The following is a 25585-nucleotide window of genomic DNA, read 5'->3' as shown; positions in this document are numbered from 1 at the left end:
TCAAGTCATTGATTTAGCAAAATATTCTGGAAGATCAATAAATATCGTTGTTGCTTCCCATAACGTAACACTTGATAATAACTCAATAGAAACTACAACATAAATTTATTTATTAGTAGATTGAAATGCATTCACATGTCTGCCAAGTGATGTAAGTTAATTCATTTCCTGATAAAGGGCTTTGTCAGCCTTCTTCGCTTCAGCCACAGGCTCGTTCCTTTAAAACTCATTTTCAAAATTAGTTCAATAAAGTGCTGAAAAAGCACTTTTCAGCAACTTTTCTTCAAAGAGGATGAGAATTGGAAATTTTCGTATGGGTTTATTGAATGATTGAACAAAAATAAATTCACTTATTCACTTGTAAGGCATTAGAGAGTTCCTCTCTCATAAAGGAATGAGAGCAGCAGAAAGTGCTCGATAATCCACTTCCATTAAGTTCTAGTAATAAAAGTATTACAGGAAATGGTGTTACCTATTATGGGTGATTAACAAGTCATGGGTGGTACAAGGATAAGTTTCAAGAGATTGCTGCCTCTTGGTCTTGATACTATGCTTTCTCCAAGCTCGATTTGCTAATTTATATATTCAGTTTGTTTAATTGAAAGAATCAAACAGAAATACAGGTCAAGAATGTATTTTCGTGGAGATAGAAAAATTGAGAACTCAAATTCATATGCAACTGTAGACAATTCAAATGTACATAGGAATAATTCTGTTTTCTCCATTACAATGAGGGAATTGCCTTGAAAGAGCTCATTGAGTTCTGATTCTCATTTCCGATTACACTTTTGCCAACATTTGGAATATTATAAATCATTGGACAATGCTTGAATTTGTTTGAATGGAGAATTTTAGGAATGCTATTGTTGTTTGCTAATAGTGTTGAGCGCCACACTATTCTGTGGTGCGGCTGCTTCTCCTCTCTTCTCTTCTCGAACAGAAGGTTATCATTCATCTCAGTCTGAGAGCGCCAAGCCTCAGGTGTTTATTTCGTCCTATGCAGACTATAATAAGTTTCATAACAGGTTGTGATTAAAACTTGTGATGCAACAGATGAAAGAGGTTATCTTGCATTCTTATTCAGTAGTAAATTGCGATTAAATATTTTCACCAGAAACTATTATACAGAATTATAAGCAACGTGCCAAAGTTAAATAAGAATAATGGGGACATATTTCATTCTTCTGCAAGTGTTTCCTGTTTTTCCGTCCATTGTTTACTCAGAATCTCTCTACTCCGTTCTTATTTGAAAGAAAAATTCATTTTATTATTTCAAATTATAAATATCAGTCAATCTGCTATGGTTTACTCAACATTTCCAACTCCTCTCTCATTTGAAAAAAAAACTTATTTTATCATTGCAAATGATAAATATGAGTTAATCCGCTATTATTCAAGAGATAAATAAACATACATCATGATAATAATTGAAGCTACTTCCTTGGAGATTCGCAGTTTGTTCAACAATAATATTGAATTTCAAAAAATGATGGATATGAGTCAATCTACCGTTATTCAACAGACTGAAAAACACTCATAATAATAAATTAGAACCACTGTTTTGGAGAGATTCACAATATGTTTTCCAATTTCGTTTATATTGCCCTATGAGATTCCACCCCTGGATGGAATATCAAAAGAACAGAGAGACTAATTATTTTCTAATTATATCATACTTATCTACAACTCAATATACGACTCTGTTGTATTTAAGTTTTTTCTCTGAATATAAAATGATTGTTTGAGGATAAAAAGAGTTGAATAAGAAGATTTTCTCAACTAAATTTTTTTTCTCAACTAATGGAGCTTAAGACTGGTGCTGTGAACTATTTGAAATTCAAAGCCCTAAAATTATCATTGTTCACAACATGTTTGTATTGCAGATCTTGAATCGATATAAATTATTCATAGTCTATATTATAATAACGGAGTCTTTAAAAAATCATTATAGAAAAATGAAATATCTAATGCATGAACTATGCATCAACTGGATTGGAGAGAACGAATTGCAAACAAGTTGATGAAAAATTAATAATCGAGAACACCTTTACTATTTTTATTCTAAGAAGCTCCTCGCTACATGGAAGCTGCTGCAACAACACTCTGCATCCTTGTTTAAAGAGATCTTTTGGGATTTAAAATTCAGCAGTGACGTTGAATCATTTCAGAGAATTCATTGCTGTGGGATGTGGGATTCTTAAGCAATTTACCAACTTCATAGTGTACGTGGTAGTCTATGTAACGTACAAAGAAAGAATGAAAAGAGTGATAAAGTGATGGGATGACTGTGATAAAGATCACGCCATGGAGGAGAACGATATTACCATTCTACCAACATAGAATATACAATACACTAACGCCATATATGGTTGAACAAACTGTTGTGGTTAACAGATATTAATAGCAGATCACTTGAATGTCTTGTAAGAGATTATTTCTGCTTTGAATGTTCATTTTGGTATTGAACATCAATGATACTTTGTATCAACTTTATAAACTTTACATAAAATATGTGATCTACTATTCGATAATCAAGCCATGTGTAGTTATTGTTTATTAAATTTTATCAGTTCCTCCCTGCTTGTTTAAGAGACATGAGACTTTGCAATCAAATCTAATTGATTTTTGCATTGGAAGCATGTAATGTCAAATAAATTATCAGGTTTATGACAGTTAAAAAATACTGCAAAAGCTCAGTAGAAAGCCTAAGGAAACATATTATTATAGATGATAATGAATTCCATAATTATTGATGCCTTGAGTATATAATCTCTAAATTGGTTATTCTTAATAGATGTTTGCAGTACAATGATGTTGATTCTTCGATCATAATTTGACAATCTGTATGTACAATTTTTATTCTTTATTTCCCGGAAATAATCAGTAGTATTTTCTAAATAAAAACCAATATAGAGGATTCCACAAAATTTCGTGATTGTATGAAAGGGGAGACTGAAAATTAAATTTAAGAATTTCCATTTATATAATTCCATCAAATATATTTCTACTTTCTCTCATAGTTTGAGGTTTTCCAAATTATATTCAATTCCAGTTATTCCCATTTCATCGTGAATTAAAGCTTAGTTATTCATATAAGAGAATATTTTTCATGGTTCATGAGAGTATTCTCAGTGTGGATGAGTTAGTTTGTGGAGAAACCTATTGAACTTTCAGTATTGATTAGTAATACTTGGGCTAGCACGGAGACCACCATCAATGGAGTCAAGTTTTTATCGCCGCTCAGTTTTATGAGGGAATCATCTTGAGAGAAGATCATAATAATTATATGCAATTGAGTAGTCACAAGGATAAGGTTTCCAAATACACCATTATTATCATTCGAATACTCTCAGCTGTTTGAAATGCGGCCTGGCTGTCCCATTTAATAGTAATGTTCGTCGAGGATGACCAATGTCGTCTCTCAACCTCTTCAGGATAATTATTATTGTGGTTCGTAACCGGTTCAAATTACGGACGATATTCATAAGTAAGACAGATTAGTGATAACTAGTTAATAAGAAGTCAGCAGGTAAGTGGTGCCACAGAGCTGGTTATACTCACCGACGATATTATGTTATTCTGTGCCCACTTTCAAAAATACAAAAAATCTTCTCCCTCTACTTCCTTTTGAATTCGAATAAATTATCCAATAGGTTTGTTATTGCTTTGAAATTTTTCATTTATATTTCAACTTCAATATTCTATGGAAATATTATAATAGATTATGATTATTTTTTAATCGATGATGCTTTTGGTAGATTAACTCACAACTTACAGTATGGTGTACAGCAAAATATGAAATGTATTCTTGAAACTTCAAAGTTTTTATTGGTGGACCTATCAGTTTTGGCAATGAGAAGTAAGTCATGTTAGATAATTTACTCTGTTGTACGTGATGGACATGAGTTCATTATTTCTTTTATTTTGATTATCCACGATTATTATTATTTTTGAGAGTTTTCGGGTGAAGAATCATTGAAGAAGTTCAGGTCTTCGCTCAAAAGTACAATGGAAATAGTCGTTTCTGGATGTGAATAGATCACTAGTATGAGGAAGCATGTGAAACATTCTTAGCGAGAGTAAATTGGGTTCAATACCTTGAATCAATATGGAGTTCTATTTTCCTAGTACATAGATTCAATTCTCAATATAATGAGAGCTGATCATAACTCATCATATAAATTAAATTCAATAATATGTTACTGTACATAAACTTGTTTCAACTCCAATAAAATATGTGAATGAAATCATCTACTATGAATAGATATTAGAAAACAGTTACATTTTGTTGAAGAAGCTCGTGATCAGAGATTAGAAACCAGGAATTAAACCTTGGTTTTAATATTGTTACACGAGCGATATTCATGTTCAAATTCCAAGTAATAGTCATGATTCAATCGTTTATGATTGAAAAGGTGTGTGAGATCAGAGGTAAGCAGAGCAGAGTAGGGCGTCTAGCCTTGAATACTTCTTGTCGAGGGGGAAACTCCTTCTAATATCTGACACCGCAAACTTGTCAACAGGAAATCATACCAGTATTTTTTTAACTGACAATCCATTTGAGGCTGTGCTTTTCAAGAAGGGCGTCTCCACATTCAAGGTGGTGAGCACCTCTCTATGGTACGGTGAATCATACATACGGTAGTGTCAAGGTCTTGGGTCGTGAGTAAAATAGTTCACTGTTGTAGTAGGCTCTGTTGTTCTGGCTTTGATGATGTGTACAAGAAAATCGAAATCTAGGATAGGTGGGTGGGTGATATGGGGAGCGATTCGAAGGACACACCCTCCCCACCCTCTGCACCACAACTGCCTCCTTCCTCATTCATTTTGGAAAGTTGCTCCAATTATCTGAGTACTGACACTGTGTGTGTGTGTGCTCTGTTGGAATGCGGTGCATTCATCATCTTAGCGAGCATTATCAAACAGGGCCATTCAGATAATCAAGTGTTGACATTTTTCAATAGATATACTGATCGAAGTTCTGAACTTCATCTCCGGGTATATCACATATTATGCACAATGAAAATTCGATCAGCCCAGAACAGCGTTGCATGCCAGCATCAAACTTTTAATGCTAAAATACATATTAGTGAGCTATTAAACAGAGAGGGATGAATAATTTTCTATGATAATATTATTGAGTTTCTCTATGAGTTATGGGTCATACAATTAGCTTGCTAACAAAATTGTATTGTTGATTTGTGGAGACCCGTAAATTCCTTGATAAACATCCAAATGAACTCATGGGAATTTTATTATTATTATAAAAGTCAGATCCTCAATTTTGTATCCCAAATTCACAATATTGGAATATTCATATTGAATTTGCATTGTGGTTTTTCAAATAAGGCTATCCCAATTTCATATGAACTTTTCCAGCAAGATCTGTAATGAGAAACAATATCTGTGCATGAGATCTATTTAAAGTGGTTGATTGTTCCAATTTGTTGAACAATGACGAGAAATTGAAATGAAAGGTTGAACGTAGGAATATCATTGTATTGAAAATCAGCAATAATTATAGACTGAGAATTCTCAAACTACGAGGTCTTATTGAAAAAGAATAAGGCGAGAGATTGATAGTTACATGAAGTATTATTTATTCTTCATTCTTTGTGCACCTATCATTGAAATTATTAAGAGACAAAAAATTGTGAACCTAGAGATAATGTAATATCACATTAACCACCTTTCAACATCTAAAAATAATTATGAGACTATCCATATCCACATTATTCCTTTATGTCTCTATCAATTCCTGGAAATGTCTCTCAGTTTTTACATTTCTCAGCCAATTGATCCATGACCGAGTGTGCTCATTCCTGTGATTTCAAAATTTGAATAAATAGTGATTCTCATACCATTCTAAATGAGTGATTGATGTTTTCCATTCGGTCATTGTTTTTTGGACTGAGTTTTACTCCCGCTACTATCGTCCAATGAATCTCCACTCTCCAATTCCACAGTCTCTCCAAATTCGACACTTTTTGATGCCTTTTACTTGCTTGACTCGTGCTCTGTGGTGAGCTACTCAGTTCTCGCTTTCGTCGACTCTTCCCCTTACCCAGAACAATCATCATACTTCAACACTGCATAATCCCCTTCATTTTTTACAAAGAACATTTTATCCTTCAAGCTTTTTCTGAGTTGCTGGACATCTTTAGGGAAATCTTCGGCTATTGAAGTTTTGCTTCCTTTCAATGCCGCTTCACTTCTAAAAATGCTTGCTATAGAATGAATATTCCCCGATAAGCAATTATACGATAAATAACAACAATTAAAAGTGTTTACTGTTTAAGTATCTTAGTATGTGATTCATGAGTTGAAATATATAAATATAATGTATGTAAGGTTCATTTGAGAACTCACTAAGAATTCATTCACTCATTTTAGATGGATATCCCAAATTGACAGCCTTGTAATTTGAGAAATGAAAATCACATTTAGAAGATCGAAACCTCATAGTCACAGTCTGAGGTGGAACTACTTTTATAAAAGATTCATTATTATTTGATTGCCCCCAATGTCCCAATTTTTGCTGGAAACCGAACAACAATCCTCTCAAGGTGAGCCACTCGAGGAAGGTAGACGAAAACACCCACTGATCAATTTCATTTCCATCCAATCTCAGAAGAAGACACTTTCAGAGCAATTCAACGTATTCATAGTAATGCTACGGGTGTAGACAAAATTCCTATTAAATTTATCAAGAATATGTTATTTGCTGTTTTACCAACCATTACATACATTTTCAACAAGTCACTTGAAGAAGGCATTTTCCCTGAAAACTGGAAGTTTGCTCTGGTTCGCCCTCTAAATAAAGTTCCATCACCCAATAAAGTTGAGGATTTTAGACCAATCAGTATTTTACCTGCATTGTCCAAAGTGCTAGAAAGACTCATTCATGCTCAAGTTGTAAAATTTCTAGACAACAATAGTAAGCTTCATAACTTTCAATCAGGCTTTAGAAAATTCCATTCAACTGAGACAGCTCTGCTTCGTGTCACTGATGATATAAGGTTAGCTATGGACCAAAGAAAATGCACCATCCTCACCCTATTTGATTTTTCTAAAGCATTCGATACTGTTGATTATACAGTCCTTCTGAATAAGTTGGCTATTCTTGGTTTCAGTCGCAACTCGTTAGTTTGGTTTAAATCCTATCTATTAGGTAGGAAACAATGTGTATCTGTCGGTGACAAAAAGTCAACTTGGAAAAACGTTATGCATGGAGTACCACAAGGTTCAATTTTAGGCCCTCTCCTCTTCACTTTGTATGCTAATGACCTTTCTTCCATTATCAAATTCTCCAGTTTCCATACTTATGCAGACGACCTTCAAATCTATTTAAGCTGTCCCATAACAAAAATTAATGAAACAGTTGGAATAATGAATCAGGATATCAATTCGATAGTGGAATGGACAAAGAAAAATGGCCTTAAGCTTAATCCCATCAAAACACAACCCATATAATTGGATATTCTCGTCTTATAAACAATATTGACCTTGAATCGATTCACAAAATTAGTGTAGACGGTAATGACATTCCTTACTGTAGCTCAGTTAAAAATTTAGGCATTATTATGAATAATACTCTTGACTGGTCAGAACAAGTGAACAAAACTTGTAAAAAGGTATTCTCAGCCATGCATGCATTGAAGAAAATGCACGATATCCTCCCTAGAAACATTAAATTATTATTGGTTCAATCTCTCATCTTCCCACATTTAATGTATTGTAATTCTGTTCTTAACGATATGCAAGTCACTCTGAATGATAAACTACAGCGTTGCCAAAATTATTGTCTACGTTTCGTCTACTCTCTCCAACGCCATGATCATATCACCCCAGCCCACATTGCTAGTTCAACATTGAAGCTTCCCGATCAGAGGCTTTTTCGAATAGTCAAGCTTGTTAGAGATATCTTGAATACGGTAATCCGAACTATTTTAAAGATGATTTCAAATTTGTCTCTGAAGGTAGGAGGATAGATGCTTCACATACTAGAACCGGAGAAAGTACTTTAAGGATACCCAATCATCGAACTACTATTTTCACAAAATCCTTCTAGTCAGTGCCTGTCGTGCATGGAATACACTTCCTGTTTCTATCAGGTCTATCGAGAGCCGAGCGAGCTTCAACCTGACTTTAAAAAAACATATTTTGGAACAAATGACTGAAACTGTCCGGCCCTAGAACGATCACATGACAACCATCCCTCACCCATTCCACCAATATAAACCTTTAAACATGTATAGAACGAATTGTATATATGTATATATATATATATATATATATATATATATATATATATATATATATATATATACTCATGTTATTTCAATTATCCACTGCATACTGCTGTATATTACTGAAATTTGATAACCCTGTTCTACTTTCAGCCTACTTCATTTTATTAATCAATTATTTGATCTTATCTACCTATATAATTATTTTACTTTATCAATTTTCTGTTTTTTTTCTCTTCAATATTCATATTGATTAAAACTTTTACAATATTTCCATTAAAATAAATCCTTAGTTTAAATAACGAAAACTTTTTGGTAGAGAGTTAGTGGGGAGGATATTTTTATTATTCTTCCCAAAGAATGGACATTGATATGTCCAAAGCTCCGCCAATTTATGTAGATGCATAACAATATGATTATTATCTATAGTTATTATATTACAAATTGCTTTTTCATATCATATACAGTTCTATAGTTATTTTCCTAGTCTATATTATGTAAATTCATCTATAATTTTGCTGTATTGTAAGCTATTGTATATAAGTGTATAAGCCAGTATATATTGTAATCTACATAAATAAGTACTCAATCAATCAATCAATAAATCAATCAATCAATCAATCAATCATCAATTCCTGGAAATGTCTCTCAGTTTTCACATTTCTCAGCCAATTGATCCATGACCGAGTGTGCTCATTCCTGTGATTTCAAAATTTGAATAAATAGTGATTCTCATACTATTCTAAATGAGTGATTGATGTTTTCCATTCGGTCATTGTTTTTTGGACTGAGTTTTACTCCCGCTACTATCGTCCAATGAATCTCCACTCTCCAATTCCACAGTCTCTCCAAATTCGACACTTTTTGATGCCTTTTACTTGCTTGACTCGTGCTCTGTGGTGAGCTACTCAGTTCTCGCTTTCGTCGACTCTTCCCCTTACCCAGAACAATCATCATACTTCAACACTGCATAATCCCCTTCATTTTTTACAAAGAACATTTTATCCTTCAAGCTTTTTCTGAGTTGCTGGACATCTTTAGGGAAATCTTCGGCTATTGAAGTTTTGCTTCCTTTCAATGCCGCTTCACTTCTAAAAATGCTTGCTATAGAATGAATATTCCCCGATAAGCAATTATACGATAAATAACAACAATTAAAAGTGTTTACTGTTCAAGAATCTTAGTATGTGATTCATGAGTTGAAATATATAAATATAATGTATGTAAGGTTCATTTGAGAACTCACTAAGAATTCATTCACTCATTTTAGATGGATATCCCAAATTGACAGCCTTGTAATTTGAGAAATGAAAATCACATTTAGAAGATCGAAACCTCATAGTCACAGTCTGAGGTGGAACTACTTTTATAAAAGATTCATTATTATTTGATTGCCCCCAATGTCCCAATTTTTGCTGGAAACCGAACAACAATCCTCTCAAGGTGAGCCACTCGAGGAAGGTAGACGAAAACACCCAATGACCACTTATCGAATGAGACAGGACTCTTTAGAAATGATAATGTTGACGCTTAAACAGTCAACAATGCTAATAATATAACGGGCTAGTACACACCGGTACACAATTTCAATGTCAACTACATTATTGTATGAATTTTAACTTCATCGTACGGTACTTTAAGAGCTTCTAGCTTTAAATCGGGCGAGCTTGGGTATGTAGAAATGAAAACGGCTTCAAGTTGTCAGATAAAATGAGAAGTTGTTGATAATCCGAATCTCACATGAAATGTATATTTCCAGGGCCCAGGAGAATGATGTCAAATGATATTCTCTTAGAGTAAAGTTAAGATGAGTTCCATTGATAATGGCTTGAAGATCTAAAGATTCTAGATTACTGAGATTCTGGCTATTTTTATTATCCATATTTCATTATAATACTATATGCTGTGGTATTTGTATGGCAATGTGGGGATGGAGGTGTGCCCTGTGCATCTATTGTTTGGTATTGCTGGAGAATAATACCTTTTTATCATCATTATCGCTAACTGGTCTTGATTTCAATCTTGTTGAAGCAAGTATCTCACAAGCACCTATATAAATATTTTATCAGCGCAAGGATAATTAAAAATAAACTTCTGATACTGTTTTTGAGATTGTGACGTTATTCTTTATATTTAAATAACGATTAGCCTCCTGCTTGGCATCAGTCGGTAGAGCATGAAAATTTGATATAATTATATATTAGGTCGTGGTTTTTTAGTAGGATTCAGTCTCATAAAATCTTTCTAGGCCTAGGTATGGGCTTCCCCTATAACTCTTGTAATTCATTAAAAAATAAATATATATAAATATGATACTAATACTATAGTGTTGAGGAATAAAAATAAATTGCACACCATAAACATTTTGATACATATATTAAACAAATAATGCAAAAAATAGATCGAGGCAAAAAATATATAAAGAGCGATAAAAAATATAATATAAAAATAGAACAATAATTGAAATCAGTAAAATATCACAGGCTAAACTTTATATTCTAGATTTATGGCACGAATCATTACCATGTGCCTTTATCTTAAAATTCATATGCATCCTTTGGCATGTAGCTGCGATATGCGCTTGTTAATACTTGTCGACTTGGACAATTCAATTAAAAAATAGGTTCTTTAAGATCAACTTGATAAATTAGCCACTAATAATCCAAATATATATATATATATAATATATTATATATATATATATATTATATATATATATATATATTAAATCTCTAGTACTTAGTAGATTCTTTGTATTGAGAATATATTTTATCTCAGGGTGCAAGATTCGGCACCTGACGGAATAGGTAGAGCCATTCATCTAGTGAATTAGAGCTATAACAAACTATCGCAAATTATATTGCAAATTTGAAGATCATATGAATGTGTTTTAATAGCCTAGATTTTATACTTCTTCGATTCAATAGAATTTTCTGAAATGTATTGATCTATATTTTTTCTTCAATAAAATACCTTTAATACTAATTTTTACTTGCGCAAGTATTTCTCTCATTAAATTCTTAATTTATAATAAAAACCCTTTCGACGAGCTAGCTTTGATTATTAGATAGATTCGAAGCACTAGGGCGCCCATCACTAATTCAATATTTATCACTCACGTGTCGAAAATCTTCTTATAAGCCGCCGATGTCGATCCAACTCCTTATGGTCCTGGAATACGGTAGCCGGAATCGTCTCTTCCAAGGGGTTATAAATTTATTTGAAATTGAAAATGACTTCTGCTTTACAATAGCATCACAAAGTCTTTTAAGAAATTTAATAATTTGATTTAACTTTAACTTTTACAATTTATTAGCAAGGTACTACGCTCTAAAATATTTAGGGTCCTCTCATGGTGGCATTTGGCTGGCGAGTGCTGGTTCTCCTTTCTCAATTTTACAAATCTTACTTCCGACTTTCAAATTAACATAAAATTTGAATATCTTAGTCCTCCGCCATTTAGGTTCAAATAGATCGTACAAAAAATATCAAATTATTACTCAGGTTGTGCGTTTAATAATTTCTTTGCCTTCGAGCCATATCGATAACATAGACTATACAATGTTTTAACATAAATCCAGTACATTTATATAAATATATAGAAATATTTTTGAATTGGCCTACAGTTGCCGCCTATTAACTGCCGTTGTGCTATTGGTGCATGCAAATTTTATTCGGTATTCATGCGCCTGGTACCTCCTATTTCCTGAATACACTTAATTATTTTTATTTGGTTTTTTGGTTATGCTCTCTACATGCTAGCTAATATTCTATACACTAATATTTGTTTCATGCTACCTAATAATTAGCCACGTGATCATGTGTTTTTTCACATTGCATACTGTTTGATTGCAATAGAGCTCTGCCAAGGGGTTTTGGTCAGATTCTACGTTGCTCGATTTGATCGATCTCTAGGTCACCGATCCCTGAATGCATATACCTAACCTCAATCTTCAAAATATTTTATATAATAATATATTTATTAGCAACAAATTCCTTCAAATCCTTTTTAGGTTTTTGTACCGTTTAGCCAGAACAAGCTGATGCTATCTAATCTTAATTATTATCTATTGGGCGATATTAGCCAGTTACTTTATTTTCAGACCTATTACTATTTCGGTTAGGGATTTTTATCTACCCAAATTCGATGCTTTACAAGATATAGTGATGTTGGAATGTGATGTTGGATAATCTGATTGAACATGTATGTAATTTTTCAATAAATTTGTGATATTATTAGACAATGTTCTAGTGTTTCATCAGAAAATGAACCATAGTTTCCTTCTAGTCTCCAGTGGAATTTCAATTTGCTTGAGCTTTCCAGTCCTCTCAATTGATCTTTCGCCACATATCCATCCCCCGAAGGAAGTACTTTTGGAGCCTCTTAAATGAGTGCATTATCCAAGTGGTCTTATTACATATTTTATGATTGAATTACATGAAATATTCAACTTTCTTGGATGAGAACTCAATATTGAACCCTATTTCCAAATTCCATGCGTTATATTATGAGACCTTCTGCGTCTTCAAGACTTCGATATCAAAACAGTCGTTCCAAAGTCTATTCAATGAGCTTTCAAGGATAAGTCCTCATGTGTCGTTTTGTGATATTTTAAGCCAAGTATACAAAAATTCTTCGACGAACTCGGGAACTTTCCAACATCTGAACTTAGCTCTCGCCCATCATTATCGTCTAGTAATTTCATTAGAATTTTAGCTGACATCTTCAAATTACTATCTCAATGGATTTCAAATGGCACACCAAGATTCAGTCACGAGTACACCATTAATGAGATTGTTTCCAAAGAGTTAGAACATTATTTCTATATGGGCAGCTATCATTAAACGTGTATTGGCAGACGTTCAAGGTTATCCACTCGATAGTTCGCATTTCTGGATGCTGTGGAAGCAAGAAAGACCTGGAAATTACTGCTCGACAATTATTGAAACCCGTAAATACTAACTGCTTTCCTGCAGCCTAAATTTTAATGAATCAAGTATTCGCAGATTAATGCCATTGCCAGGATACCAGGCAATTATGAGAATTCTTCAAAAGTTACAAAGTTATGAAATCGAACCTGAGATTTTTCTGCCAGGGAAAATGCTGCTCTCCAGCCTACTATGGAATTCAACCAACTAATCTAGAGCTCTGACGAGATAAAAGTTTTTCAAAACTTTGCTCCATGGAATATAATAAATTATCTCATATGGTGAGGAAAATGATATAAATTGCTTTAGAATAATTCTCTGAAGAAACTACTGAAACATCTTTTCAATCAATAATTATTCGTATGCATGTAAAGTTATCCATTACTTTATGCTTTCAAACGCAGAGCTTTCTTCACGTCAGTGTCAATCAATCTAGTATTGGTGGTTGGTCTGGAACCGGCGTTACACTGCGCCATATTCCTTTGACCAGTCAATATTTTTCAGATGAAAATAAATGAGCTGAAAATCAGTTGAATAACAAATTTATTGGAGAATTGATTCAATAAATAAGGATATGTATCAATATGACCAAGATTGAAATTTATTATATTCGAATAATCTGTAATGATCACGGAAGCCGTAATTTACATCAAGCTGGAACTTATTTCTCAGCCCAATCGCTCACAATTTAATTGAACGTGGAAAGCAAGCTGCTCTGGCTGGGTGAATGAACAGGTTTGTCATGTTTTTCATTTACAATTATTAGCAACAGGTTATTGATCACTTGGGTGGGTCAATTGAGTTGGCTAACAATGTTTGAACTATAACTAGTCAGTGCTAGTCAGTGCTACCGTGTGCTTTCAATAATAGGCTTCTGTATGCCTTCAGCAAGAACACATTGCAATTATAAAGGTTAACAACAGTTAGCATTATTATTTTCAGTGGCTATTTTCAAGTGGGAGGTCTTACCTTGTGGTTTAATAGGGCGTTTACACAACTGGTTAATGGAATAAGCGAATCCATATCATTGTTAATTCAATTGAAACTTCATTCGAGAATAATAATAGATTTTCAAATGAGAGCATGAATCTATGATGATGATGATGATGATCATGGATGGTAATGGATCTTCATGAAGCTGTTTCTGTGGGCTACCGGCTACCAGTCTTCGTATTACTTTCTAGAGCCTTATTTGATTGGTTTCTAATGAATTTGCTTACGTTCTGTCAACAAGTAAAGCGTTTCAATTCCTATCGGTTGATATTCTCAAAGACTTCAATTGATGGTAAATCGAACTTTTCACTTGAGCCCAAAATGGTTGTGTGACTATGAATCTCCTTCCGTTCAGCTGCAAGTATTGAAGTTCTAATTGGTTTGAATGTGATCGGAGGAAAAAGCAAAGAAGTCAATTGATGACAAGCCAAAAGTTGGAGACGTATCTATTTTCACTTTCATTTCCTGCGGTTGTTACGAAATAACGGATGACTTGGCGTTTTTCAACTTGCTGGTAACTTAATAGGAGCGCATCCGTGCCGCAGAGAGCTGGTTCCAAACTTTTACTCTCCGTTTACAGATTCACCATCAGCTGGTGGTCTCTTTTTGGATGATAGTGAAGAAGTCCACTTTCTTCTAGTAGCATTTCAGAGCGTGCGCTATTTATTAGCTTTGGGGCTACAGCCTTTGGCCAGACCGATGGACGACAGTGTTTTATACACTTTTTCTCTAATTTGAATACAACTAAGACGAGTGTGCCCTGTTTTGTATTCCATGGATGTCGGGCGTGACATTGAGGAGGAGCCAGGCCAGCAGCCTGGATTTGGCAGGTGATGCTCGCTATGGTCGGGAATACTGAGTGCCTCCTCACCACCTTACCTCCTCCTCACATTTGAACATGCACTTCCAGTTCGTTGAACTTGCGTCGGTAGAATGAATAACAAACAGATGAACACATTTTAACGCCCTTTTACTATTTATTCATTATCTTACCTTTCTCTCCATTAAAGCTTTCTCTTTATAATGTAAATCACAATCGTACAGCTAAATACACAAACAAGTAGAAATAAAAGTAGGTTATCAAATAATTTTGACGCGTATTAAAAGCGTCGACACAATTGTCACCATTGTGTTTATTAATTATTATCATTCACACACGTATTCGAGGCTCTATAAAGTGAGTGTTTTGCATAATTATTATTAGACTGTAAATTTTTTTGAATTCCATCTATGAAATAAGGATGAAGACTTAATTTTGTCAATGGTTATTTGTATTGATTTTGTCAATGGAAAACGGGATTCTTTTCAAGATGCTAGAAGTAGGTAAACCCACTTTTCCTAATTGCGAATCATTTCATTAGATATCGTTTAGTTTTGATCTAATCAGAAATTTAAAAAGTATATTTTGAAAATTTCCAGCAGGCTACGAGCTACGATGTATATTCAAATAAATGATAGATTCTTCCATAATAGTACTCGAATATTGGAATTAACAAGCAATAGACGCAATATTCCCTGTTCAATGGAATTGTGAAAACTCTCAAATGAGTTGACTTTTACTAATTGTCTTCTATTAGACAATGCATTGCTGTACTTGTCAGAATAGGAAGAACGTGAAGTTGAATATAGAGACTTTTTTAATATCCAACCATATTATCAATTTATCACAGCATGATTTCCTTGTCACTATTAAATAGACTACATTTACTTCGTAACTACAGTTATTTGATAATTAGCCAGACAATACGATTCAATAAAAAGTAGATCACCTTCATTTAGTTGCCAGGAAATCCATGGATACAGAATTCATTCGTGGTTAACTCCAATACTAATAGAGAGTGATGTAACAAAACAAATGATATACTTTTATTTGTCTCTTTCTCATGCAATCACACTGAATTCAGAAGTGAGAGATTCCGGGAGAGAAACAGTTTTTGATTTGAATTCGGTTGTTTCACTCGTAATGAATATTCTGATTTTGTACTTCACTAATTGGAATGATACTATTAATAAAGGTCTTTTTCATAGTGATATAGATCTGAAATTATCTGTATCATCCTATTTCTTTTAGCTAGATTCTACACAAAACTCTACATCTAATCATTAAATTACGGGAACAATGATATTCATTGATGAGAATTATACAAGTTTGATATAACAGTAAATGTCTCATATTGAATTTATCATCTATCACATGATGAATAACCCATTGAACACTACACAAACGAATGTCCTTTGAACAATATTACATGAAAGGAATTACTAGATACTAATAAAATAATAAATTATCAATAGAATTAAATCTTTCGTGTCTGAGAAAGTCTGCTCTGAATTTCTGGAGATACGCATCAAAGAAATTTAAGACTTATGATATGATATGATTCATTTATGATATGACTCATTTCATGCATGACTCCTTGATACAAGGAAGAAATCGTTTCTATGGTTGAAGAGAAGTTGAAAGAAGAAGTTGGACTTTTGAAAGTTGAAATGTAAGTGCGAACTTTATCGCGATCATCTACTTGATAGCCTCATATCTCTTACTTCTAAGTTCACAGATCACAGGATCAGTGAAAGTCGTGCTACTCATAAGGTTCAGACTTGAATTATCATTGAACGATAACAATAACAATTTTGATCCAGAAGAAACTTGAATTGATGAGTCATTGCTGAGTATGAAGCATGGTTATGACCGTGGCAGAGCTTGAATCGGCGCCTGGCACTTCATCTTTTCAAGTGAAATCTCATTTTGCTGGCTCTTTCTTTACGACTGCTGCGTCATTGCAGGGCAAAAGTATGCCTGCTGAAATAGTAATAGAAATAATACAATGGCGTCTGCTTCCTCACAGTAGTACCGCGTTTATCTTGATCCAATCTGAGGCAGTTTCTAATTCAGTAGCTGGTGTTGAAAACAATAAAATCATTAATTATTATTCTTGTGCGGGGTCAGGATTCAGGGCTGGCTCTGGCAACTGTCAGGTCAAGGCTATCTCTCTCCTACGTCAGACGCATTCCTTTGCTGCCTTCCTTTGTGCCATGCTAGCCTGAGCTGTGCCACAGCTTCCAAGTCCCATTGGTAGTTTGTCACATTAAATGGCCTAATCTCAATTGATATCTGCTCGATTAAGCTGGTTATTATCTGGGTTAACTATTACAACTTTTGTATAACATGTAATTATCTCATTTATTAGCTATGCCCTCAATGGTGCACATAGATTGATTTCGTCATACCTAAACTTGTAAAGCACTATATGTTTTATTTGCTGCTAAGATACTTGTAGAATGGGGAACTGTGTCCTACACTGCAAACGATCAAATAGACTTGATTGTTGTAGATTGTTCTGACCGTAACTGATGAGACATTATACAATTCTTTGCATAATTCTCTTGACAGAATATTATCAATTATTTCTCATTCTTCATCTAAAATTATTATTACCATGAATATATTTTTTGTAGTTCACATTGATACTTGTACCTTATCTTTTGCCTCCTAACATACTGAGCCTATGTTTCTCCTCCTAGTAACTCTCAGCCTATCAAGGATTAATCAACAGTATTTGATATAAATTAATGACTTGTGTGTCATTGTTAATGAACTACAAATAAATAAGATTGATAAAAATTATTGAGAGCTGATGGCAATTATACTTCATTGAGCCTTGACATTCTACATAGAGAAAAATATGCACCTTTCATTTCAAATTTTCTTGAATACATCCCCATTCATATCGCAGTTTTAATCCTTTTTTGAACACCATTGTGTACGTTCGTACTGTTAATGTCCAGTACATTTTATTATATAAGAGTCAGAAGCTTTAAAATGTAATTCTAAGCAATGCTTTGGCTCACACCTGCAAAACGTTGTTCTTAAGGAATGGAAAATTAGTTTAAATGTCAAATCTGATAATATTATGAAAGGCAGTTCCAGTAGTCGGTGACTGCGCTCCAGTTCATTGGCGCCAGTTTATATGAACTTGAAAGTAGTTTGTTGAAGCAAAATTATCAAATTAAACTAGATTTGCATTAACTCCTATTCCTAATGCAACAGGAATTACATTTGCAACCATCATATTATTCTTTAGTACGTCAAGAAATGTTTTGCGGTCATCGATGAGATTGAGTTCCATTGAAGCTGGAGTATTGACCTAAATATAGGAGCAGCCTCCATATAATAGGCTATTAACATTGTGTTGGGGTGCAGTAGGTTTAAGAGCTGTTCAAGTCAATGTTGGATAAACTTAAAAATGAAGAATGTTGAACAAATTATTTCATTATTCAAGTAAAAGTGAAAACTCATTATTTACGGATTAATTGGCATCATGATTAATTTAATATAATTATGATGATGTAGCTGTGGTTGAGCAAGTGACATGACCTTCGCCAAAAATCCAGTTTTGTTCATCGAATAAGGTAGTTTTAAAAATCATGTATTTTCAATGACTCTTCTTGTATCAAAGGTATGCTTTGATCCCCCCCCATAGAATTTATTTCCAGGACGCATTCTGCGTCCAACCCTCCTCTTGTGGGCACCCCTGCTTTGATTGATGAAGGACTCAGTCATGCGATAGTTCTCATGGGAATTGGATATACTATTGGATTTATCATGAAATCAATTAATTTAATGGATTTATCGATTTATAATTCACATTTAGTAATATTAGCATAACCTTGAGGAAGAAAACGAGGAGAGATACTATAATGGAATTTTATAAAATAGTGGCTACTCCTGTCCTCGTCTACGCAAGTGAGTCATGGGTAACAATAAAACCACTTGAGAGTAGAGTGCACGCGGCGCACGCGGCAGAGATGCGGTCCCTCCGCATAACTGAGCTGCTGAACAGGGCTGCTGCGATCGGAGAGATCATTCTAGAAATGAAGATATCCGATCAGAGCTGGGAATATACAATTTGGATGAAAAAATTGCAGAATACGGAAGTCAATGGAGGGAACATTTAAAAATAATGCCTGCAGATAGGTTCCCCTATAGTTATCGAATTATAGACCAGGAGGCAAGAGATCATTTGGAAGGTCACGTAACTGCATGTTATTATGATATTATGAATTCACTAGTATAACTTACTTGGATTTGAATAACTACTGTATGAGATGTTTGTATGTCGGAACAGGCAATAGCCAAATGCTTGCACGTAAGATGATGATGATGATGATGATGATGATGATGATGATGATGATGATGATTGATGATGATGATTGATGATGATTGATGATGATGATTATTCACGAAGAAATCATAAAAGTAGCACGTACCTTGCAAATAACCAACTTGCATTGATTTGTTTCTCCATTTGTGTGTTGTAGATTCTCTCCTCCTTGATAAGTTTATCGATTAAATCATGTCGATCATATATTTATGGATTTCATATATTTATTATACGATTATTTCATTCTACGATAATTATCAATTGGTGATTGAAGTGACATACTGTTCATGTGAATATCTTCTAGTATTGATTTGATTGCTAGTTTTACCTTGTTCAGGATTTTAGATATAATATCATAAATGTTACCATAAGATATTCACCAAACCATCCAATATAAGTTTTATTTCAGAACATAGCTATGATAAATGAGATTCGAGCTAAAATTTATCTTACTCATTTCACCAATGTATAGCCTACACTGTATTCCACTTATCCAGGCCTCCAGTTCGTGATCGTCAAGTTTTGGAGAAACCCGGAACATGCTTAGTAGCTTAAACTGATTACAATTTACACCGGCTTTTCCTTATTCTGGTTCCAATTCATTCTGATTCAATTGGCTTTTTTAAAGCACTCTTTCTTTAAAAATGAGGAATGAATTCTGATATCAATTATCTCCGTTTCGTATGAATTTTGATTCTAAATCTTCCTGCAAAACAAATATTATTGTGGAGCGACAGAGAACACAAGAACTCTTTTATCTTCACAACAATGAACCCATTCATAACATTATTCGAGGTGAAATAGTTTGGAGAAAAATGTCTACTTGGTGTGGTAAAAGCTCTTTCCTTTCTTGTCTTAAATTTGGATATACTACTTTCCTCGTCTCAATCTCGTGTGAGAAACTAATGGGAATTATTATTACTCTTTAAGATCAAGCTACTACCTTACGAGGCTATCCATCATCATGTCATGTACGATATAATTATATGCTTCGAAAAGTTTTACAACGATTCTCTATATTAATTTTGAATAAAGAATTCACTCGATTTGTTATGACTATCTACCATAATATTATCGTACACCTGAATAGCTTTCTTGTGTTTTTACTTCTCCTCTTGAATTAAATAATTTATTCATACTTTTAATACATGCCATCAAAATTCGGTCCATTCATTTTTTCTTTCGTTGGGAGAGGTTTAGTAGAAAAATTACAGATACTGTAATTTAAAAAAATACAAAAAATTTTCTGATCATACTTTGTATTTTAGAGTTTCTCATGAAATGAATGAAACTATACTGTAACTTACTTCTTATATTGAATGAGTTATTCTTCTTTTTGATGTAGGACTACTTCCATAAGTTAATCCAATATCTTCCAAAATAGAAATTTAGTCAATTTAATCTTAATCACTGAACTTTTTTTATCACTGTAATAATAATTGCTCTTCTTTTATGTTTGGTTTATCTTGAAAAATTTCACTTCTTCGAAAAAAACTTTCAATTATTGGCAATAATTTGAAGACAATGATTCTCAACTCAATAAATATTCTATGTAATTGATTCTACATCAATATCATATGCGAGTATCATTTCTATGGAACAGTCAATTCACACTTACATACTAGGACATACTTGAATAATTTGATATAATCTGAATACTTACTCCTGGATTGGAGCTCAACGTTTCTGCTCAGCAACAAAATGCTAACGATAAGAGATATTAGAAAATGGTAGAACGGAATGCTGATTAATTCCATTACAATATTCAGAAATGTGATATTATCACAGCAATCCTGACGTGTTCTGACGCATTCTTTCATATGGCAATAATGGAACAATCTTTTACTACTTTACTACTATTTCATTATTTTCATACTCCAATTCATTTCTCCAAACTTATTTTTTTGGTGAAATCAATCATTGGATTCATTCAAGAGAAAATGAGATGTATTCTAGTAATTGATAGAGACTATTGAATTTATTCACACGTACGTAATAAATAATTACTGTTTCGAATCAAATAAACTCAATAAATTCAGGACTGTCTGATAATATAATTTTGTACAGGAAAATTTTGGAAATAGTTGGAAGTCAATTTTCTATTGTCTCATCGCTATGTGCCATATTATATTATGTTGAATTAATTGGAAATGTCTTATCGAATTGTTACTAAGGCTAGGTATTTTAAGTCAGTAGAATGTACGATTAAATGGTTTATTAAAAAAAATTGAAACAAAATATAAACATATATGTATAATTTATCACATACTTTTCATAAAATTTACATATTTAATAATTCAATGGGGGTGAATCTTATTCATGTACACCCTTTATTAATGTTACATAGTATAATATGTCGTGGTTCAATTCTAAGCTAGATCTTCATAAGAGGCCGGTTTTAAAATTTACATTCCCACCTTTTCAATAGTTCACACTTTTATTTCCTCCAAGTAGACTCGACTAAAATTTTTAATGCGTATTAATGTATGGTTGAATCTCTAAAAATATATTGAATGTCTAGATAGCTTGGAATGGAATAAATAAATAGTCGGGAGAGATAATAGTTGGCCACGGTTGCGATTGTGTTGAGTTGCCGGGGTGTTTGGCACTTGAAAAGACCGTCCTACGAACGAGCGCACCATAGTTGTTGCATGATGAACACATTCACTCAACAACAAAATGCGACTTTCGAATTTGGCCGGAGCCACCGCTGCCTCGCTCCAGATAAAGTAGTTTTAATAAGTCTTTACAAACACTATAGAATTAGATCAGTCAGTGCAGGCGGGGGCGAGGCGTGCGGTCGGGCGGGTGGAGCGGGGCGCACACACGCGTTTGATTGATGAGATCGTCTACTTGAAGAAGCCGTCTCCCGTGGGGTCATTGACCCAGGGGTAGTTGTTGGGGCACCTGACGCAGGTCTGCAGGTTGATGGTCTCGCCTGGTACCTCCTTGCTGGTCAGCTTGCACGAGTGGGGTACCCAGCAGGCGGGCGGGCCTTCGACGGCGCACTTCTCCCTCCACGGCTCGAAGTTCTTCACCTCGGAAACGGTGCGCGGGTTCTGGATCCACTGAATCACCTGGGTCATCGTCACAAAGTACACGTCCTTGTACTTCTCCAGCACCTCGTCGATCCAGTACAGGAATGCATCCAAAAACTCGGGGTTGTTCTTCAGCCAAGCAGCGTGGAAGTACAGACCAAGAGGAGCTCTGTTCTGGTCGTAATGTCTGTCGAAATTGTGGTTGAGGAAGTTGTAGAACTGGTCTCCGGTGAGAATCTAATCTATCCCACCTTCCACATGTCTCTCTTATTGCTTTATTGATCTATTGTCATCCACATAACTGAAAAAATCTATTCTCTGTAGTCTCCAATGGGTTGTTTGAAAAGAGATTGTTGTGTGACTTACGTGATGGAATGCACTGCGATCTCGTGGCCCTTGCGGTGCGTCTCCTGGACGGCGGAGTAGTTGGTGTACTTGTGCGAGACAAAGAAGGTGGCCTTGATGTCGCAGCCGTTGGGGTTCTTGCGCTTGCCGTTGAATATCTCCTTGTAGAGCTCGATGTTGTTGTTGTTGATTGCGTCGTCGAAGGTGATGGTGATCATCTGTGGCACATCCTTGTGTGGCAGGTCGCCGGGGATGGCTGTGCCGTCCTCCGAACAGAAGCAGTCGGGAAGCACGCACACGGCCGGGTCGCACGGCGGTGCTCGGTTCGGGTCGTTGTCGTTATCTGCAAACAGATCACAACACAAACATCAATAAATTTATTATTCCTCTTCCGCCAACTCCACAAACTATTCGAAGTCATATGATGCTACAGAATACATACATTATACATTATTTAATAATATCTACATTACCCCAATGGAGTGAAATGACGAATTTATCATTTTACAACAATATAGGTGCACACTTCATAATTTTAGAAATTGCTTCACAATTCACAATAAATAATTTACAATGGAAACAATGCAATTTTCAATTATTGACAATAATTGATTACAAAGTTCGAGATTAATTAGCAGGCCTTCCCAGAGCTGTTTTCTCTCCCTGAATTGAATGGAAATAATATAAAATGAATTAACTCGAACTCCGAATGTTATGTTAACTCTAAGCGTATGTTTACGCACTGAGAACTAAAATTGAACAAATTTGAACATCATAGGTGGCTTCTCTAAGTGTTGGTATTCAAGGTCTGATCGCCAACTATTGGAGATAGGAAGCCTGGTTAGCCTATAGGATATAAAAACTTCAGATCGTCAGTCATAGAAGACAGCGCAAGACTCTAATGAGAAGCGAAAGATCATAATGGAGTGGAAATTTTGTGAAAATTTCTTTGTTCTTTGTAATGTTATAGATGTAGGTAGAGTAGAAATGTTGTGACTATCATGGGAAATTGTTGTTTTTGCTATTTTATCTTTATTTTCATTAGAGTCTCCCAGGGGATGAAATTCGACAAAAATAAAAAGCTGATAGGCTATACAATGATAAATGTATGAAATTCTGATCTCCACTCAAGCACTACCATAATTACTTTTTTCATATGTATCTTCTACATTTTTAATTTCATAACAATCTTATTCTGTGCAAACAGCACTAACAGAAATTTAAATTTCACTGTGGGATAGCCACAAGAATTGGCGAGAGACTGACTTTGATAAACTTCAATTAGAGATTTTTCTATCTGAAACCAAAAATGTAATTTCTTTGTTGCCCTTACAGATTTCAATTTCCAATGAGTAGGTGAAAACTTGATACATCTAAGGTGCAACGCTTTCTTCAACCCATTTGTATGGGAAAAATCTCTCATTCCAAATAATTTTGTAATGTACATTCTATAAATCGCGAGATCTCTGAATGGAATAACCGAGTTTACTGGCGACAGATTGACTCTGATAAATTGCTATCAGTGATAGGCTGTGTGTTGTGGAGACCCAACCCAAATACCTTTGAAAATGCCCCGCGCCCACATGACATAGCAGGCGCACAGCCTACGGTCGCTCCAAATACACATAAATACACTTCATGTCTCTCTAATGCACTACAAACTAAACAATACTGTTGTTAGCTTCAAGACAACGTCTTGTCGTTATGGTTTTGTCTCTAAAGCAATATGTTGTGAAATTTCTACGTCTAGGAAGTACGTACAAAGTCTACAGATCTTTAGTTTGTAAAGACGTACCAAGTATACTACATTCTTCATCTTGGCGCGAAAAGAAAAAAAATCATATTGCAGTACTAGTTGCTTGATACTTTGATCTATGACTTTGTGATATGATGATATCAATGTAGTATTCTTAATACGCTTTTTTCTATTATTTCTTATTTTTCTATAAATTTAGTATTACTAATATTCGTTTTTAAAACTAGAACATAATTTATTATGTATTTCCAAGCATATTCATATGGATAAAGAGGCTTTTGTGATAGTATAACTCCTAAATGAATATTCTGAGGAATTGTAAATTTGTTCCACATTGAAAATACTCCAATAAAGCATACTCGTATGTGACTTGAAATAAGTTTGACTCAAATGGAATACTTTAAGGAAATAGATTTCCCACCAATCCACCCAATTTGAATGGCATGTGTTAATCAAGGGGGAAAATACTCTATGATTGCCTATATTAAAAAAAAAACTGAGCCGAAAATTGATGTTTGTGAAAGTTGGCCACTCTATTAAAACTGCAATTATCAATAATTTGGAACTGGTGGTCCTACTTTCGAAATGCAGTATCATTTAGTCATTTCGTCTGACTGAATGCGAATTTTTCAGTGAAACAGCAACGTCGATAGGACAAAAGAGAAGAAAAGCCAGACTGGAATTGTATTCAATTAGTTGGAAAGTGCAAACGATCTGGCTGTGTTGCCCCGTTTACCTTTTCAATCGAGTCGAATAGCACAAAGCCAACAACGGAAAAACGAAATGGAGCGTCACGTGATTATCTGGCCAATAGTTCCGTTAACAATATCCGCTCACAAATCGAAAATAAGAAAGTTCCACTGACTGCGCAACTATTATTTCATTAATTTATACGTAACTACTATTCATCAAATCTGGGAATTTTCAACTCATTCTATTGGACAGAGATTCATCATTTTTACTATAGACGAGGTTTGTGAAACTTTACGTTTCGCAAATGAGTAGCTGAAGTTGGAAATGTAAGTATCATAAACTCCTAAGATGTTTTGCTACTTTATCGATGAACTGTTATTAAAATTAATTGATGGCGTTATTCGTTGATTATACTGT

At 34.3% G+C, this 25585-nt stretch overlaps 1 protein-coding gene across 1 annotated transcript in view; it reads right to left on the bottom strand.

Moving 5' to 3' along the window:
• Positions 1 to 21536: 21536 nt before the first annotated feature.
• Positions 21537 to 25585, bottom strand: part of LOC111044354 (chitin deacetylase 1) — a gene marked incomplete at its 5' end in the record, with an annotated part of 36079 nt that continues 32030 nt past the window's right edge. Inside the window, 2 exons of the mRNA XM_039422883.1 lie at positions 21537 to 22612; positions 22741 to 23062. Of these exons, the coding sequence (XP_039278817.1) occupies positions 22186 to 22612; positions 22741 to 23062 (749 nt within the window). The remainder of the gene's footprint in view (positions 22613 to 22740; positions 23063 to 25585) is intronic.

Source organism: Nilaparvata lugens, chromosome 3 (genome assembly GCF_014356525.2).
Source record: "Nilaparvata lugens isolate BPH chromosome 3, ASM1435652v1, whole genome shotgun sequence".
Taxonomy (NCBI): Eukaryota; Metazoa; Arthropoda; class Insecta; order Hemiptera; family Delphacidae; genus Nilaparvata; species Nilaparvata lugens.
The sequence above is the reverse complement of the archived record's forward strand: the minus strand, read 5'-3'. Positions and strand labels throughout refer to the sequence as shown.